The 19,284-nt window shown below is 52.7% G+C and overlaps 1 protein-coding gene across 1 annotated transcript in view; it reads left to right on the top strand.

Annotated features, from left to right (window-relative positions):
- LOC140393372 (glutathione S-transferase omega-1-like) overlaps positions 1 to 18,766 on the top strand; it is a 45,667-nt gene extending 26,901 nt beyond the window's left edge. Inside the window, exons 5-6 of the mRNA XM_072479756.1 lie at positions 3,178 to 3,284; positions 13,368 to 18,766. Coding sequence (XP_072335857.1) covers positions 3,178 to 3,284; positions 13,368 to 13,521 — 261 coding nt within the window. The 3' untranslated portion in view covers positions 13,522 to 18,766. The remainder of the gene's footprint in view (positions 1 to 3,177; positions 3,285 to 13,367) is intronic.
- Positions 18,767 to 19,284: the final 518 nt, after the last annotated feature.

Here is a 19,284-nt window from a genome sequence, read left to right as displayed (position 1 = left end):
ATTATCTGGCCCTGGAGATTTGTCTGCCTTCAATCCCATTAATTTCCCCAGAACTATTTCATTACTAATACTAATTTCCTTCAGCTCCTCACTGAAACTTGTGCTTCTCAGAACTTCCGGTACATTATTCACATCTTCCTTTGTGAAGACAGAAGCAAAGTCCGAATTTAGTTCCTCAGCCATTTCTTTGTTCCCAGTTATGAATTCCCCCGTTTCTGACTGTAAGGGGCCTACATTCGTTTATATCAATCTTTTTCTCTTCACATACCTATAGAAACTTTTACAGTCAGTTTTTATTGACAGCTTTTCATCAAGACATAGTCCGGAATCTTCCGATCCTGCCCACGGTGGGTTTGGTGCCTGGCAAAGTGGAGGACCTGGCTATTTGGTAAAATCATTTTGCAAATCCCCCAACAGCGGGTCAATGAAGGGTCAATGGAGGGCCAATGGAGGGTCAATGGAGGGTCAATGGAGGGTCATTGGAGGGTCAATGGAGGGCCAATGGAGCGTCAATGAAGGGTCAATGGAGGGCCAATGGAGGGCCAATGGAGCGTCAGTGAAGGGTCAATGGAGGGTCAATGGAGGGTCAATGGAGCATCAATGAAGGGTCAATGGAGCGTCAATGAAGGGTCAATGGAGCGTCAATGAAGGGTCAATGGAGGGTCAATGGAGGGTCAATGGAGGGTCATTGGAGGGTCATTGGAGCATCAATGAAGGGTCAATGGAGCGCCAATGGAGGGCCAATGGAGGGTCAATGGAGGGTCAATGGAGGGTCAATGGAGGGCCAATGGAGGGCCAATGGAGGGTCAATGAAGGGTCAATGGAGCGTCAATGAAGGGTCAATGGAGGGTCAATGGAGGGTCAATGAAGGGTCAATGGAGGGTCAATGGAGGGTCAATGAAGGGTCAATGGAGGGCCAATGGAGCGTCAATGGAGGGTCAACAGCAGGTCAATGGAGGGTCAATGGTGGGTCGCTCTTCTCACTGGCTGGTGGCATGAATCCAATTTCCAGTCATTTGCATCTCTGCGATGCTGATTAAAACGGTTGCCACTGGAATTCCGTCAGACCCAGGATTCGCGTGATTTGCCAGCGGGAATTTACGTTGGTCAAAACTCGATTGCTAAAGAGTGGCTGCACAAGGCGGTCGTCAGTTCACAACAGATTCTGGTGTGAGTGCAACAACTTCCTGCCACAGAGCTGCACCGCTCCTGATGCGCCGCTCCCCACGATGGCGGGGCAGACCTGCGTCCATCGCCACACCCAGCTGGCCATCATGGACAACACCATGCTACTGAACCCCTGGGCCCTCGCGTGTCAGCATCTGGGTTAGCATCGCGCCTGGGGGTGGGGTCTCCTTCCCCCTGTGCTGAGGCACTCAGACAGCCACAGCAACAAGGGTCCGGGGGGAGGGCAGCTGGACCCCGACACGGCTGCACGAAAAGCTCACAAACAAGGGGTCAAAGAGATAGCAGGGGTTGGATTCTCTGCACCCCAACGCCGAAATCGGGACCGCCGCAAGTTCCGCGATTCTCCCCCCCCCCCCCCCGAAAAACGGTGTACTCGGGGAGTACGCTGCGCCGAGTACCCCCCACCTGAGGCCATTGCCTGAGGCCCACCCGACTATTCTCCATCCCCGACCGGCCGAATTCCTGATGGCGTGGACCCACCGTCTGTGATTCCCACGTGACGGTTGCAGACACAGTCTGGGGCCGCCACAGTCGGGGGGGGGGGAGGGCCGGACGGGGGTCGGGGGGGGGGCCTCATTCGGGACTGTTTTTGTTTTGTGCGGGTCGGTCCGGGTCGGGCGAGCGGCCGATTGGGGGCACTATTTCCGCGGTCCAGGTCCGCGGTCTGAGTCTGCCATGGAGCACGGCGCGATCGCTGGAGGCCACCGCTGTGCGCATGCCTCTGAAGTGTCGTATCGGCTGCTGGATCTGCGAGCTCCACGATAGCTGCCTGCCGGCCCCCAGCAAGGCTGTCAACCTGCGGCCTGTTGCTGCCAGATTTCCTGGCGTGGGGACACAGTCCCAAAAGACGGAGAATCCAGCCGCACGCGGTTCGGAGAAGGAGATGTCCAAAGACTCCAGACATGATGGAGATGACCAAGTGGGACATGGGCATCTCACAGTTGACGAGCTGAGGAGGGAGGTTGTTGAATCGGGGAATAGGTTTCCGCTCTGGGTTGCTGGCATCCTGCACAGTCTAGTGAAGACCTTTGGCTGGAGGGAGAGATCAGGGGGCTGGAGTCTCCGCCCCGCCACATTCCTGTTTCACCCCGCCAGCGGGAGTCTCCGTTACGCCGGCCGGTCAATGGGGTTTCTCATTGTGGGGCCGCCCCACGCCGTCGGGAAACCCCCGGGCTGCGGGCAGAGAATCCCGCCGGCGGAGAACCCAGCCCGCGGGTGATGTTTAAATATGGCGTCAGGGACTTTCAAACCCGTCAGTTGATGACAGGTGAATGAATCACTGACTCAGAAGAGGACCCGCCTGTGATGAGATTCCAAGCGCAGATTCTGGGATCCTGCTGTTCTAGCCGGTGGGGAAGGTGCTGCCGTAGCCACACACCAGCACACTCGGTCTCAAGATGGGAGAATTCCACACATTTAGTCACTTACAGTAGAAAAGAAGACCTTTCAGCCTTTCGTATCCCTGCCAGCTCTCTGTAGAGCTAATCCGTCAGCTCCTCTGCTCAGTCCCTGTATCACTGCAGCTTTATTCCCCCCAATTGCCCATCCAATTTCCTTTTGAAATTGATCATCTCCGTTTCCACGACCCTGGTAGGCAGTGAGTTTTCGGTCTTTACCCCTGCATTTCCTGCCCAACAATTTTAATCCGTGTCCCCTGATCCTTAAAACTTCAGCCAATGGGAATAGCTTCTCCTCATCTACCTAATCCAAACCTGTCATAATCTCGGATATTTCTATCAAATCTCCCCTTAGCCTCCACGGCTCAGCACAGGAAATTGGAATGGGCACCTCGTGCTCTGCAGTCGCAGTAACTGACTCACGTCCTGCAGCTTCCAACCATGAGGAACACTAGTCGTTTGGGCCATGGCTGGATGGAAGCAGTGGTGGAATTAACAATTTACTGCCCATCTGAAATTTGAATTCCCCATGCGTGCATAGTTCTGGAGTAGTACGCTCACCTTCTCCGCCCTGACCACTGCTTTGTTACAGAAACATGCCAGGATGAAGACTCGTTTCTTGGGCGGCGACTCTGTGACGATGATTGACTACTTGCTGTGGCCTTGGTTTGAACGTTTGGAAGCTCTCTCATCCAGCAAGTGAGTAACCAGCAGGAAGTCAATGTTAACATGCAAGTGAGTGAGGGCAATGCGCACATCCTGGTCTTTCACTGTTGCATTGTGGGTCAAATTCAACCCCACTAGGGCTTGCGGAACGGTGGCGCAGTGGTTAGCACTGCTGCCTCACGGCGCCAAGGATCCAGGTTCGATCCCGGCTCTGGGTCACTGTCCGTGTGGAGTTTGCACGTTCTCCCCGTGTCTGTGTGGGTCTCACCCCACAAAGATGTGCAGGGTCGGTGGATTGGCCACGCTAAATTGCCCCTTAATTGGAAAAAATGAATTGGGTACTCTAAATTTAAAAAACAAAATTCAACCCCACTGATTGGAGAGAAGCTTCCTCTGGTTAGCACTGCTGCCTCACAGTGCCGAGGACCCGGGTTTGATCCCAGTCCCAGGCCACTGGCCGTGTGAAATTTGCACGCTCTCCCCATATCTGCGTGGGTCCTACCCCCACAACCCAAAGATGTGCAGGATGAGTGGATTGGCACTGCTAAATTGCCTCTTAATTGGAATTTGTTTATGAAAAATTGGAAATAAATGGAGTTATTAGCGCTAGACAACCTAGTTTTGTGAAGGGGAGGTTGTGTCTCACTAACTTGATCGAGTTTTTTGAGGAAGTGAATAAGATGATTGATGAAGGATGGGCGGTGGATGTTGTCTATATGGACTTCAGTAACGCCTTTAACAAGGTCCCTCATGGTAGACTGGTACAAAAGGTGAAGTCACACGGGATCAGGGGTGAGCTGGCAAGGTGGATACAGAACGTCTCGGTCATAGAAGACAGAGGGTAGCAATGGAAGGGTGCTTTTCTGATTGGAGGGCTGTGACTAGTGGTGTTCCACAGGGATCAGTGGTGGGACCTCTGTTGTTCGCAGTATATATAAATAATTTGGAGGAAAATGTAACTTGTCTGATTAGTAAGTTTGCAGACGTCACAAAGGTTGGTGGAATTGCGGATAGCGATGAGGGCTCTCAGAGGATACAGCAGGATTTAGATTGTTTGGAGACTTGGGCGGAGAGATGGCAGATGGAGTTTAATCCGGACAAATGTGAGGCAATGCATTTTGGAAGGTCTAATACAGGTGGGAATTATATAGTAAGTGGCAGAACCATTCGGAGTATTGACAGGCAGTGTCCATAGATCAGATCTGGGTGTCCAGGTCCATAGACCACTGAAAGTGGCAACGCAGGTGGATAGGGAAGTCAAGAAGGCATATGGCATGCTTGGCTTCATCAGTATAAAAATTAGCAAGTCATGTTGCAGCTGTATAGAACCCTGGTTAGGCCACATGAAGAATATTGCGTACAATTCTGGTCGCCACACTACCAGAAGGACGTGGAGGCTTTAGAGAGGGTGCAGAAGAGATTTACCAGAATGTTGCCTGGTATGGAGGGCATTAGCTATGAGGAGCGGTTGAATAAACTTGGTTTGTTCTCACTGGAACGAAGGAGGTTGAGGGGCGACCTGATAGAGGTCTACAAAATTATGATTTGCATGGACACAGTGGATAGTCAGAAGTTTTTTCCAAGGGTGGGAAAGCCAATTACGAGCAGACATAGGATTAAGATGCGAGGGGGAAAGTGAGAGGAGAAAAGCGAGGCAAGGTTTTTTACACAAAGGGTAGTGGGTGCCTGGAACGCCCTGCCAGGGGAGGTGGTGGAAACAGGGACAATAGCAACGTTTCAGAGGCATCTTGATGATTACATCAATGTGGGGGTGTAGAGGGAATCGGAGCCTGGAAGTGTACAAGGTTTTAGTTCAGACAGGCATCATGGGCGGCGCAGGCTTCGAGGGCCGAAGGGCCTGTTCCTCCTCTACTGTTCTTTGTATTCTTTGTACAGGAATAATGGACAAGTTTCCAAGGGACAGTGTAGAGGGAGCTTTACTCTGTATCTAACCCCGAGCTGTACCTGTCCTGGGAGTGTTTGATGGGGACAGTGTGGAGGGAGCTTTACTCTGTATCTAACCCCGTGCTGTACCTGTCCTGGGAGTGTTTGATGGGGACAGTGTAGAGGGAGCTTTACTCTGTATCTAACCCCGTGCTGTCCCTGTCCTGGGAGTGTTTGATGGGGACAGTGTAGAGGGAGCTTTACTCTGTATCTAACCCCGTGCTGTAACTGTCCTGGGAGTGTTTGATGGGGACAGTGTAGAGGGAGCTTTACTCTGTATCTAACCCCGTGCTGTACCTGTCCTGGAGTGTTTGATGGGGGCAGTGCAGAGGGAGCTTTACTCTGTATCTAACCCCGTGCTGTACCTGTCCTGGGAGTGTTTGTTGGGGACAGTGCAGAGGGAGCTTTACTCTGTATCTAACCCCGTGCTGTACCTGTCCTGGGAGTGTTTGATGGGGACAGTGTAGAGGGAGCTTTACTCTGTATCTAACCCCGTGCTGTACCTGTCCTGGGAGTGTTTGATGGGGACAGTGTCGAGGGAGCTTTACTCTGTATCTAACCCCGTGCTGTACCTGTCCTGGGAGTGTTTGATGGGGACAGTGTCGAGGGAGCTTTACTCTGTATCTAACCCCGTGCTGTACCTGTCCTGGGAGTGTTTGATGGGGACAGTGTCGAGGGAGCTTTACTCTGTATCTAACCCCGTGCTGTACCTGTCCTGGGAGTGTTTGATGGGGACAGTGTAGAGGGAGCTTTACTCTGTATCTAACCCCGTGCTGTACCTGTCCTGGGAGTGTTTGATGGGGAAGGGTAGAGGGAGCTTTACTCTGTATCTAACCCCGTGCTGTACCTGTCCTGGGAGTGTTTGATGGGGACAGTGTGGAGGGAGCTTTACTCTGTATCTAACCCCGCACTGTACCTGTCCTGGGAGTGTTTGATGGGGACAGTGTGGAGGGAGCTTTACTCTGTATCTAACCCCGTGTTGTACCTGTCCTGGGAGTGTTTGATGGGGACAGTGGAGAGGGAGCTTTACTCTGTATCTAACCCCGTGCCGTACCTGTCCTGGGAGTGTTTGATGGGGACAGTGTGGAGGGAGCTTTACTCTGTATCTAACCCCGTGCTGTACCTGTCCTGGGTGTGTTTGATGGGGACAGTGTGGAGGGAGCTTTACTCTGTATCTAACCCCGTGCTGTACCTGTCCTGGGAGTGTTTGATGGGGACAGTGTGGAGGGAGCTTTACTCTGTATCTAACCCCGCACTGTACCTGTCCTGGGAGTGTTTGATGGGGACAGTGTGGAGGGAGCTTTACTCTGTATCTAACCCCGTGCTGTACCTGTCCTGGGTGTGTTTGATGGGGACAGTGTGGAGGGAGCTTTACTCTGTATCTAACCCCGTGTTGTACCTGTCCTGGGAGTGTTTGATGGGGACAGTGGAGAGGGAGCTTTACTCTGTATCTAACCCCGTGCTGTACCTGTCCTGGGAGTGTTTGATGGGGACAGTGGAGAGGGAGCTTTACTCTGTATCTAACCCCGTGCTGTACCTGTCCTGGGAGTGTTTGATGGGGACAGTGTAGAGGGAGCTTTACTCTGTATCTAACCCCGTGCTGTACCTGTCCTGGGAGTGTGTGATGGGGACAGTGTAGTAAGAGCTTTACTCTGTATCTAACCCCGTGCTGTACCTGTCCTGGGAGTGTTTGATGGGGACAGGGTAGAGGGAGCTTTACTCTATATCTAACCCGTGCTGTACCTGTCCTGGGAGTGTTTGATGGGGACAGTGTAGAGGGAGCTTTACTCTGTATCTAACCCCGTGCTGTACCTGTCCTGGGAGTGTTTGATGGGGACAGTGTAGAGGGAGCTTTACTCTGTATCTAACCCCGTGCTGTACCTGTCCTGGGAGTGTTTGATGGGGGACAGTGTAGAGGGTGCTTTACTCTGTATGTAACCCCGTGCTGTACCTGTCCTGGAAGTGTTTGATGGGGACAGTGTAGAGGGTGCTTTACTCTGTATGTAACCCCGTGCTGTACCTGTCCTGGGAGTGTTTGATGGGGACAGTGTAGAGGGAGCTTTACTCTATATCTAACCCCGTGCTGTACCTGTCCTGGGAGTGTTTGATGGGGACAGGGTAGAGGGAGCTTTACTCTATATCTAACCCGTGCTGTACCTGTCCTGGGAGTGTTTGATGGGGACAGTGTAGAGGGAGCTTTAATCTGTATCTAACCCTGTGCTGTACCTGCCCTGGGAGTGTTTGATGGGGACAGGGTAGAGGGAGCTTTACGCTGTATCTAACCCCGTGCTGGACCTGTCCTGGGAGTGTTTGATTGGGACAGGGTAGAGGGAGCTTTACTCTGTATCTAACCCGTGCTGTACCTGTCCTGGGAGTGTTTGATGGGGACAGTGTGGAGGGAGCTTTACTCTGTATCTAACCCCGTGCTGTACCAGGAAATACTCGGCATGGTGGATAGTGAAGAAGGTTATATGAAATAATATTGCAACAGGATCTTGACCAATTGGGCCAGTGGGCCGATGAATGGCAGATGGAGTTTAATTTGGATAAATGTGAGGTGATGCATTTTGGTAGATCGAATCGGGGCAGGACCTACTCAGTTAATGGTAGGGAGTTGGGGAGAGTTACAGAACAAAGAGATCTAGGGGTACAGGTTCATAGCTCCTTGAAGGTGGAGTCGCAGGTGGACAGGGTGGTGAAGAAGGCATTCAGCATGTGAGGTTTTATTGGACAGAATATTGAATACAGGAGTTGGGACGTCTTGTTGAAGTTGTACAAGACATTGGTACGGCCACACATGGAATACTGTGTACAGTCCTGGTCACCCTATTATAGGAAGGATATTGTTAAACTAGACAGAGTGCAGAAGAGATTTACGAGGATGCTACCGGGACTTGATGGTCTGAGTTATAAGGAGAGGCTGGATAGGCTGGGACTTTTTTCCCTGGAGTGTCGGAGGCTTAGGGGTGATCTTATCGAGGTCTATAAAATAATGAGGAGCATCAATAAGGTAGATACTCAACATATTTTCCCAAAGGTAGAGGAGTCTAGAACTAGAGGGCATAGTTTTAAGGTGAGAGGAGAGAGATACAAAAGAGATAAGATAACCAGGGGGAAATTTTTTCACACAGAGGGTGGTGAGCATCTGGAACAGGCTGCCAGAGGCAGTGGTAGAGGCAGGTACAATGTTGTCCTTTAAAAAGCAGTTAGACAGTTACATGGGCAGGGTATGGGCCAATTCAGGCAAGTGGGACTAGCTTAGTGATAGAAACTGGGCGGCATGGACAAGCTGGGCCGAAGGGCCTGTTTCCATGCTGTAAACATCGATGACTCTATGACTCTAGGCTCGACTTCACATTCCTGAGACTGACTCCCAGCTCCCAGTTCTGACTCTCCACTCTAACCTGCTCTGACAGCTGGATGGACGGACCAGGGGAAGAGGAACACCCAATGACCAGGAACCAATAACCGCTCACATGAGTCAACCATTTAAACCTGCTGCAGCTGATTGGCTGCTTCCCTTTGTGAGGGATGATGGGAATTCAGCCTTAGGACTTTGAGGAGGTCCACATGAGATTTCCTGCTGCAGCTCTGGCTGAGCAAAGCTGATTGTGGAAAGATAAATCTGTCACACGTGTGGCCTCCTTGTGCTGGTGGTGGAGGGTGATCTCTGCTGGCCCTTCGCACTGGCGGGATCTTCCCGTTGTGCCGACAGCGACCAAGCCCCCCCCCCCCCCCCCCCCCACACACACACACACAATCCCCAACAAGTTCCCCAGCAGCAGAGGGTGTGAACAACAGGAATCCCAGTGACTGGAAGGAGCCGCCCACCAGCAGCCAATTGTGGGCTGACTCCGCCCCTGCGGCACACACCAGGAGGGGGGGGGGGGGGGGGAGCATGCCCCGTGTGGAGTTGTGATCATGTCCCATGTGTGTGGAGTTGTGATCATGTCCCATGTGTGTGGAGTTATGATCATGTCCCATGTGTGTGGAGTTATGATCATGTCCCATGTGTGTGGAGTTGTGATCATGTCCCATGTGTGTGGAGTTGTGATCATGTCCCATGTGTGTGGAGTTGTGATCATGTCCCATGTGTGTGGAGTTATAATCATGTCCCATGTGTGTGGAGTTGTGATCATGTCCCATGTGTGTGGAGTTGTGATCATGTCCCATGTGTGTGGAGTTATAATCATGTCCCATGTGTGTGGAGTTGTGATCATGTCCCATGTGTGTGGAGTTGTGATCATGTCCCATGTGTGTGGAGTTGTGATCATGTCCCATGTGTGTGGAGTTGTGTCTGGTTTCTGAAAAGTTTCTGAAACTACCTGTCACCGAGAAGGCTAATTCCTGCCCACAGCTGGTCTCACCATTTGCATCAACCATCAACATAATGCCCAATTCGGCAAAGACCCCTGTATTTGATTAGTGTGAGCACGTACGGAATGTACTGTGGGGGGGACGGACTTCAATGTCTATCACTAAGAGGGGCTCAGTAGCACCATCGCAGACCGAGCTGGCCGGGTCCTAAAGTAAATTATTATCAGACTGGGACTGCAGCAGGTGGTGAGGGAACCAACAAGAGGGATAAACATACTTGACCCCATCCTCACCAACCTGCCCGGTGCAGATACATCTGTCCATGACCGTATCGGTAGAAGTGACCACCGCACAGTCCTTGCGGAGACAAAGTCCCGTCTTCAGAAGTGGGGATGTTTGCGGGTGACTGCACAATGTTCAGCACCATTCGCCACTCCTCAGATAATGAAGCAGTCCCTGTCCAAATGCAGCAAGGGGACAATATCCAGGCTCGGGGCTGACAAGTGGCAAGTTACATTCACGCCACACAAGTACCATCTCCTACAAGAGAGGATCTAACAATTTCCCCATGACATTCAATCATAGAGTCACACAGCACAGAAAACGCTCTTCGGCACATCGCGTCCTCGCGGTCAAAAACAACCAAATAACTATTCTAATCCCATTTCCCAGCTCTTGGCCCATGGCCGTGTCTGCCCTGGGATCGCAGGCACACATCTAAATACTCCTTAAATGTTCTGAGGGTCTCTGCCTCCCCCACCCTTTCAGGCAGCGAGTGCCAGACTCCCACCCCTCTCTGGGTGAAAAGGCTTTTCCTCACATCCCCTCTAACCCTCCTGCCCCTTCCCTTAAATCTGTTCCCCCTGATCATTGATCCCTCCACCAAGGGGAAAGGTTTCTTCCTGTCTGCTCTATCTATGCCCCTCATAATTTTACACACCTCTATCCTGTCCCTCCTCAGTCTCCTCTGCCCCGAGTAAAACAATAATAATGAAAATCGCTTATTGTCACAAGTAGGCTTCAATGAAGTTACTGTGAAAAGCCCCTAGTCGCCACATTCCAGCACCTGTTCGGGGAGGCTGGAACGAGAATCCCAGTCTATCCAATCTCTCTTCATAGCTAAAACTCTCCAGCCCGGGCAACATGCTGGTAAATCTCCTCTGCACCCTTTCCACTGCTATCACATCCCTCCTATAATGTGGATTCCAGAACTGCCCACAATACTCTAGCTGTGACCTAACCAATGTTTTATACAGTTCCAGTGTAACCTCCCTGCTCTTAAACTCTACGCCTCGGCTAATAAAGGCAAGTATTCCATATGCCTTCTTAACCACTGTATCCACCTGCTCTGCTATCTTCAGGGACGGGTGTTCACCAAGGTCCCTCTGACCCTCGGTACTTCCCAGGGTCCTGTCGTTTATCCTGTATTCCCTTGTTTGTCCTCCCAAGTGCATAATGCCCCCCCCACCGCACCCTCTCCAGAATGAATTTAATTTGCCACTGATCAGCCCAACTGACCAGCCCGTCTCTCCTCCTGTGATCTAAGGCTATTTAATCCAAGGTTATTTACCACCCCACCAATTTTCGTATCATCCGCAAACTTACTGATCAACCCTCCTACATTCATCTCCAAATCATTCATATAAACCCCAACACTGATCCCTGCGGGACCCCACTGGACACAGGCTTCCAGTCAGAAAAACACCCCTCGCCCATCACCCTCTGCTTGCTGCCACTCAGCCAATTCTGGATCCAATTTGCCAAATTTCCTTGGATTCCATGGGCTCGTACCTTCGCTATCAGTCTCCCATGTTGGACCTTAACAAGAGCCTTGCTGAAGACCAAGTAGACCACGTCAAATACATTGCCCTCATCTATACACCTGGTCACCTCTTCGTAAAACTCAATCAAGTTGGTCAGACATGACCTCCCCTTAACAAACCCATGCTGACTGTTCCTGATTAATCCCTGCCTGTCCAAACGCAGATTAATTCTGTTCCTCAGAATTGTTTCCAATAGTTTCCCCACCACTGAGGTTAGACTGACCGGCCTGTAGATTCCTGGTTTATCCCTTCCTCCCTTCTTGAATAATGGAACCACATTGACTGTCCTCCAGTCCTCCGGCACCTCTCCTGTGGCCAGAGAGGAATTGAAAATTATTGCCAGCGCCCCTGCTATTTCCTCCCTTGCCTCACTCAGCAGCCTGGGATACATTTCATCTGGCCCTGGAGATTCATCTACTTTTAAACCTGCCAGACCATTCCGAACCTCCTCTCTGTCTCTGTTAATCTCTTTAATTTTATTACAGTCCTTCTCCCTGATTTCTATACCCACACCGTCCCTCTCACAAGTGAACACTGACACAAAGTATTCATTTAGAACCCGACCTACATCCTCCGGCTCCACACACACGTTACCATTCTGATCCTTAATGGACCCGACTCTTTCCCGAGTTATCCTTTTACCCTTAATGTACTTGCAAAACAACTTGGGATTTTCCTTTATTTTACCTGCCAGTATCCTTTCATGCCCCTTTTTGCTCTCCTAATTTCCTTTTTCAGTTCGCTCTTGCATATTCTATACTCCTCTAAGACCTCAGCTGCTTTGAGCCCTCAATATCTGCCATTAGCCTCCCGTTTTCTCCTTATCCAACGCTGTATATCCCTCGATATCCAGGGTTCACTGGATTTGTTGGTCCCCCCTTTTTCCTGATTGGAACATTCTGGCCCTGCACTCACCCTATTTTCTTCTTGAATGTGGCATTACCATCCCTGAATCCCCACAATCGACATCCTGGGGGTTACCATTGATCAGAAACTGAACTGGACCCAGCCACGTTAATATTGTGGCTACCAGGGCAGGTCAAAGGCTAGGAATCCTACGGCGAATAACTCACCTTCTGACCCCCTAAAGCTTGTCCACCATTTCACAAGGCACAAGTCAGGAGTGTGATGGAACACTCTCCACTTGCCTGGATGAGCGCAGCTCCAACAACACTCAAGAAGCTCAACACCATCCAGGACAAAGCAGCCGCTTGATTGGCACCCCATCCACAAACATTCACTCCCTCCACCACCGATTCCTTTACTGTCGCTGAGTCAAAATCCTGGATCTCCTTCCCTAACAGCACAGTGGGTGTACCTACACATCACAGGCTGCAGCGGTTCAAGAAGGCAGCTCACCCCCACCTTCTCAAGGGCAGTTGGGGATGGTCGATGAATATTGGCCCAGGCAGCGACATCCACATCCCTGCCATGAATTTTAAAATGTTTGCTGTGGAAAGAAGCACTTAATTGGTGAGATTGTGTCTCCGTGTGGTACCGAGGATGTGTCATAGCAACTGGAAATGGAAGCTTTTGAGTCTTTGCTGCAGTTATTGATGCTGGGATACGGGGTCTGGAAAGATGGATTTCGGATGAGCAATCAGGTAAAATGTAAGAGATTTGGGACAACGGGCAGGGAATGTTTTTTTCACAGGGAGAGTTGTGAGGCTGTGGAATTCACTCCCAGGGTTAATGGTCGTGGCAGAAACTATGTAAACATTGAAGGTCAGAATGGGTCGATGATGGAATAAATGAAGGAAAAGGAGTACGGGAACAGGGAAATGAGAACAGAACTCCTTACTCACATGGAGGGTAAAGGCCAACACGGACTGGTTGGGCCGAATGGCCTGTTTGGATGTTGTATATTCTGTGGCTGGGTTACAGGGCAGCTGTGCTTTGAGCAGAGACGTTGCTCCTGGTTTGGGAGCAGTGGGTGGGGGGGGGTTTGGTGTACGGAGCTAGAATCTGGTCAGAGCCCAGGCTGGTTACTGATTCCCTCTCGTTTTCACTGAATCTCTCTTCCTGTCTCTAGGCACCTGGAAAAGACCCCAAAACTCAAGCAGTGGATGCATCTCATGCAGCAAGACCCTGCCATTAAGGCAACAGCCCACGACACCGAAACCTACCGAGGGTTCTCTAAGCTGTACTTTGCGGGTAAACCGGAGGCATGTGACTACCCGCTCTGAGCACGGGCCCTCCTGCCAACTTTGCCAGGGCTGAGAAGAGTCCATTCACAGCCCGTTCCACAGACACCACACAATACATCGCAGCTCCGATATAAACCCAACCCAGCGCTCAGTCAAATCGAATGCTCCCTTTTCCCCTGATTCAACGTAACTTTGGAATAAAAACAGAAAAGTGCCTGAAAAACTCAACAGGTTTGGGAGCATCTGTGGAGAGAGACACAGAGTGGGCAGCACGGTAGCACAGTGGTTAGCACAATTGCTTCACAGCTCCAGGGTCCCAGGTTCGATTCCGGCTTGGGTCACTGTCTGTGCGGAGTCTGCACATCCTCCCCGTGTGTGCGTGAGTTTCCTCCGGGTGCTCCGGTTTCCTCCCACAGTCCAAAGATGTGCAGGTTAGGTGGATTGGCCATGATAAATTGCCCTTCGTGTCCAAAATTGCCCTTAGTGTTGGGTGGGGTTACTGGGTTATGGGGATAGGGTGGAGGTGTTGACCTTGGGTAGGGAGCTCTTTCCAAGAGCCGGTGCAGACTTGATGGGCCGAATGGCCTCCTTCTGCACTGTAAATTCTATGATAATCTATGAGAGTTAATGTTTCAAATCTGTGTGACCTATTTTAGATTTCTAACACCTGTGGTATTTTACTTTTAACTTTGGGTTAATCCTGGAGACGAGGAGAAATAGATTTTCAAAAGCTGGAATCTGAATGGAAACAGGAATATCGAACCACCTACAGGGGGGGGGGGGGGGGGGTCCAAACACACGTTAATGGGTCTTCACCTCGGGCGCAATTTAATGGATAAGTTGCTGAGTGTGTTTTCAGGCGTGTTTTGCTGGGAGAGTTTCCACGGCTCTGTCAGTCAGTTCCCCACCGCGATCTAACCACATTTGTCACCTTTTCTGGGCCCTGGGAAGTTTCACCCCGAGCTAGCCCACACTTAGAATGTTTTCCATCACTGGGGAGCTGACCTCACTGCCAGGGCCGCTTCTCAGACATTGGGCCACCGTTTTGAAATGATGTCCCAATCTCTAAGTGGACTTGAAGGTCCCTCACACGTCCCAACCACAGACACTGTTACCAGCCCCCCCCCCTCACACACACCCGTGAGCATTACCCCACACCCCTGCCCCCAAGTGAGGCAGAGCCAAGGTGCCTGAGTGCCAGTGGGAGAGCCAGGGCGCCACCCTGCACCCACACGGGGGTCTATAATGACCTGGGTGACCCCAAGGTGCCATAGTGCCTATACCCCGTTTGTGTCTGAGACTGTGCGTCTGAGACTGCCGTCTGGGACTGTGCATCTGAGACTGCCGTCTGGGATTGCCATCTGGGACTGTGCGTCTGAGACTGTACGTCTGGGTTGTGCGTCTAGGACTGTGTGTCTGGGACTGTACGTCTGGGACTGTGCATCTGGGATTGTGCATCTGGGACTGTGCGTCTGGGACTGTGCTTCTGAGACAGCCGGCTGGGACTGTGTGTCTGAGACTGTGCGTCTGGGTTGTGCGTCTAGGACTGTGAGTCTGGGACTGTGCATCTGGGACTGTGTGTCTGAGACTGTGCATCTGGGACTGTGCTTCTGGGACTGTGCATCTGGGATTGTGCATCTGGGATTGTGCATCTGGGACTGTGCGTCTGAGACTGTGCATCTGGACTGTGCGTCTAGGACTGTGCATCTGGGACTGTGCGCCTGGGACTGTGCGCCTGGGACTGTGCGTCTAGGACTGTGCATCTGGGACTGTGCGCCTGGGACTGTGCATCTGGGACTGTGCGGCTGGGACTGTGCGTCTGGGACTGTGCATCTGGGACTGTGAGTCTGGGACTGTGCATCTGGGACTGTGCGTCTGGGACTGTGCATCTGGGACTGTGAGTCTGGGACTGTGCATCTGGGACTGTGCATCTGGGACTGTGCGTCGAGGACTGTGAGTCTGGGACTGTGCATCTGGGACTGTGCATCTGGGACTGTGCGTCTGGGACTGTGCTTCTGAGACAGCCGGCTGGGACTGTGCGTCTGAGACTGTGCGTCTGGGACTGTGCATCTGGGACTGTGAGTCTGGGACTGTGCATCTGGGACTGTGCATCTGGGACTGTGCGTCTGGGACTGTGCTTCTGAGACAGCCGGCTGGGACTGTGCGTCTGAGACTGTGCGTCTGGGCTGTGCATCTAGGACTGTGCATCTAGGACTGTGCATCTGGGACTGTGCATCTGGGACTGTGCGCCTGGGACTGTGCATCTGGGACTGTGCGTCTGGGACTGTGCTTCTGAGACAGCCGGCTGGGACTGTGTGTCTGAGACTGTGCGTCTGGGTTGTGCGTCTAGGACTGTGAGTCTGGGACTGTGCATCTGGGACTGTGTGTCTGAGACTGTGCATCTGGGACTGTGCTTCTGGGACTGTGCATCTGGGATTGTGCATCTGGGATTGTGCATCTGGGACTGTGCGTCTGAGACTGTGCATCTGGACTGTGCGTCTAGGACTGTGCATCTGGGACTGTGCGCCTGGGACTGTGCGCCTGGGACTGTGCGTCTAGGACTGTGCATCTGGGACTGTGCATCTGGGACTGTGCGTCTGGGACTGTGCATCTGGGACTGTGCATCTGGGACTGTGCGTCTGGGACTGTGCATCTGGGACTGTGCGTCTGGGACTGTGCGTCTGGGACTGTGCGTCTGGGACTGTGCATCTGGGACTGTGCGGCTGGGACTGTGCGTCGAGGACTGTGCGTCTGGGACTGTGCATCTGGGACTGTGCATCTGGGACTGTGCATCTGGGACTGTGCGCCTGGGACTGTGCGTCTGGGACTGTGCGCCTGGGACTGTGCATCTGGGACTGTGCGGCTGGGACTGTGCGTCGAGGACTGTGCGTCTGGGACTGTGCATCTGGGACTGTGCGGCTGGGACTGTGCGTCTGGGACTGTGAGTCTGGGACTGTGCATCTGGGACTGTGCGTCTGGGACTGTGCATCTGGGACTGTGCATCTGGGACTGTGCGTCTGGGACTGTGCATCTGGGACTGTGAGTCTGGGACTGTGCATCTGGGACTGTGCGTCTGGGACTGTGCATCTGGGACTGTGAGTCTGGGACTGTGCATCTGGGACTGTGCATCTGGGACTGTGCGTCGAGGACTGTGAGTCTGGGACTGTGCATCTGGGACTGTGCGTCTGGGACTGTGCTTCTGAGACAGCCGGCTGGGACTGTGCGTCTGAGACTGTGCGTCTGGGACTGTGCATCTGGGACTGTGAGTCTGGGACTGTGCATCTGGGACTGTGCATCTGGGACTGTGCGTCTGGGACTGTGCTTCTGAGACAGCCGGCTGGGACTGTGCGTCTGAGACTGTGCGTCTGGGCTGTGCATCTAGGACTGTGCATCTGGGACTGTGCATCTGGGACTGTGCGCCTGGGACTGTGCATCTGGGACTGTGCGCCTGGGACTGTGTGTCTGAGACTGTGCACCTGGGACTGTGCACCTGGGACTGTGCGTCTGGGACTGCCGTCTGGGACTGTGTGTCTGAGACTGTGCATCTAGGACTGTGAGTCTGGGACTGTGCACCTGGGACTGTGCACCTGGGACTGTGCACCTGGGACTGTGTGTCTGAGACTGTGCATCTAGGACTGTGAGTCTGGGACTGTGAGTCTGTGACTGTGCATCTAGGACTGTGAGTCTGGGACTGTGCATCTGGGACTGTGTCTGAGACTGTGCGTCTGGGCTGTGCATCTAGGACTGTGAGTCTGGGACTGTGCATCTGGGACTGTGCGCCTGGGACTGCCGTCTGGGACTGTGTGTCTGAGACAGCCGGCTGGGACTGTGCGTCTGAGACTGTGTGTCTGAGACTTTGCATCTGGTGTCTGAGACTACCGTCTGGGACTGTGTGCCTGAGACTGTGCGTCTGAGACTGCCGTCTGGGACTGTGCGTCTGAGACTGTGTGTCTGAGACTTTGCATCTGGTGTCTGAGACTACCGTCTGGGACTGTGTGCCTGAGACTGTGCGTCTGAGACTGCCGTCTGGGACTGTGCGTCTGAGACTGTGTGTCTGAGACTTTGCATCTGGTGTCTGAGACTACCGTCTGGGACTGTGTGCCTGAGACTGTGTGTCTGGTGTCTGAGACTGTGCGTCTGGGGATGTTTCATCTGGTACATTCTGTCTGGCGCTACATTTTCTGGGATGTTGCTGTCTGGCAGGAAGGGATGTCCTGTTTCCTAGGAGACTAGAAATTGGGACAATTCAATCATTGCTCAGGAAGACCACACATCACCTCGACTCGCTGCTAAATACACTAACTCAGATTTGCAAAAGATTAATTTTGGCTCCCTGCCTGTTTGTGTCCAGGAGCTGTATTCCGGGCCAGAAATATTCAGCAAAGTCCCTGGGGATGTTTTTATCTAAATACCTTCCTGCTTGTGCTCTGGGACACCATGGAGATTTGTCTCCGTCATATTCATATCTTGAGATGTAATTGCTCCTCTCCCAAATGGTCCAGAACCCCCCGGACAGGCCAGCAGCAATCTCCCCGTGTCAATAATGTTCCGGCTTTCTGCTTATCCCAGAACTATTCCTGAAAATGTCTTTGCTTCTCTGCAAAGCCCGGGATTGGACACATTAGCCCAGGCTGTGGCTGACCCAGTCTTCCAGAAAGATTTACAATAACTGCATCATCTTGTGGGGACTTGTTCCTACAGCAGCACAAGCTGCAGCGTTCATTTTATTATCTATGTGATCCCACTCGATAACCCACTGCAGCAGGGCAGCAGGGAGCCGCACCCTATCCGGACGTGTTGAGCTAGTCTCGACGTGTTGAGCTGAACTCTCTTTCCCATTTGAACACATTCCCTGATCCCTCAGCTGACAATCCTCTGCTGACGTTGGCTGCTTGCCCCAGTGATTCCTCGTGTCTGATTCCCAGCTCCGTGTGTACCTGTCCCAGCTCCGTGTGTACCTGTCCCAGCTCCGTGTGTACCTGTCCCAGCTCCGTGTGTACCTGTCCCAGCTCCGTGTGTACCTGTCCCAGCTCCGTGTGTACCTGTCCCAGCTCCGTGTGTACCTGTCCCAGCTCCGTGTGTACCTGTGCACATATCAGCTCACCACTGGCTATCTCAACACCGTCCAAACCCTCCAGTCTGACTGATCATTCCTCTTCAAACTCACTCCCAAATTGTGGAAATGTCTCATGTGGATACCTGTGAAGTTGGCGAACGTTCCCACCTGTAACTACTGTCGATATCTCAATGGAAAATGTGACAGATTAAAAGAGAATATTGCAAAGAGGTTTCTGTGTCAATACTTTCCGCGGTTGGGACCGAGTTACTGATGTGGGCAGTGGTTGCAATTGTCCCCAATATCCCACAGCAGCCGACGGTTATAGCACCCAGCACCCTGCCACCCAGCACCCTGCCACCCAGCACCCTGCCACCCAGCACCCTGCCACCCAGCACCCTGCCACCCAGCACCCTGCTGTCCAGCACCCTGCCACCCAGCACCCTGCCACCCAGCACCCTGCTACCCAGCACCCTGCTACCCAGCACCCTGCTACCCAGCACCCTGCTACCCAGCACCCTGCCACCCAGCACCCTGCCACCCAGCACCCTGCCGTCCAGCACCCTGCCACCCAGCACCCTGCCACCCAGCACCCTGCTACCCAGCACCCTGCTACCCAGCACCCTGCTACCCAGCACCCTGCCACCCAGCACCCTGCTACCCAGCACCCTGCCACCCAGCACCCTGCCACCCAGCACCCTGCCACCCAGCACCCTGCCACCCAGCACCCTGCTACCCAGCACCCT

Source organism: Scyliorhinus torazame, chromosome 16, assembly GCF_047496885.1.
Source record: "Scyliorhinus torazame isolate Kashiwa2021f chromosome 16, sScyTor2.1, whole genome shotgun sequence".
NCBI classification, from domain to species: domain Eukaryota; kingdom Metazoa; phylum Chordata; class Chondrichthyes; order Carcharhiniformes; family Scyliorhinidae; genus Scyliorhinus; species Scyliorhinus torazame.
The sequence above is the reverse complement of the archived record's forward strand: the minus strand, read 5'-3'. Positions and strand labels throughout refer to the sequence as shown.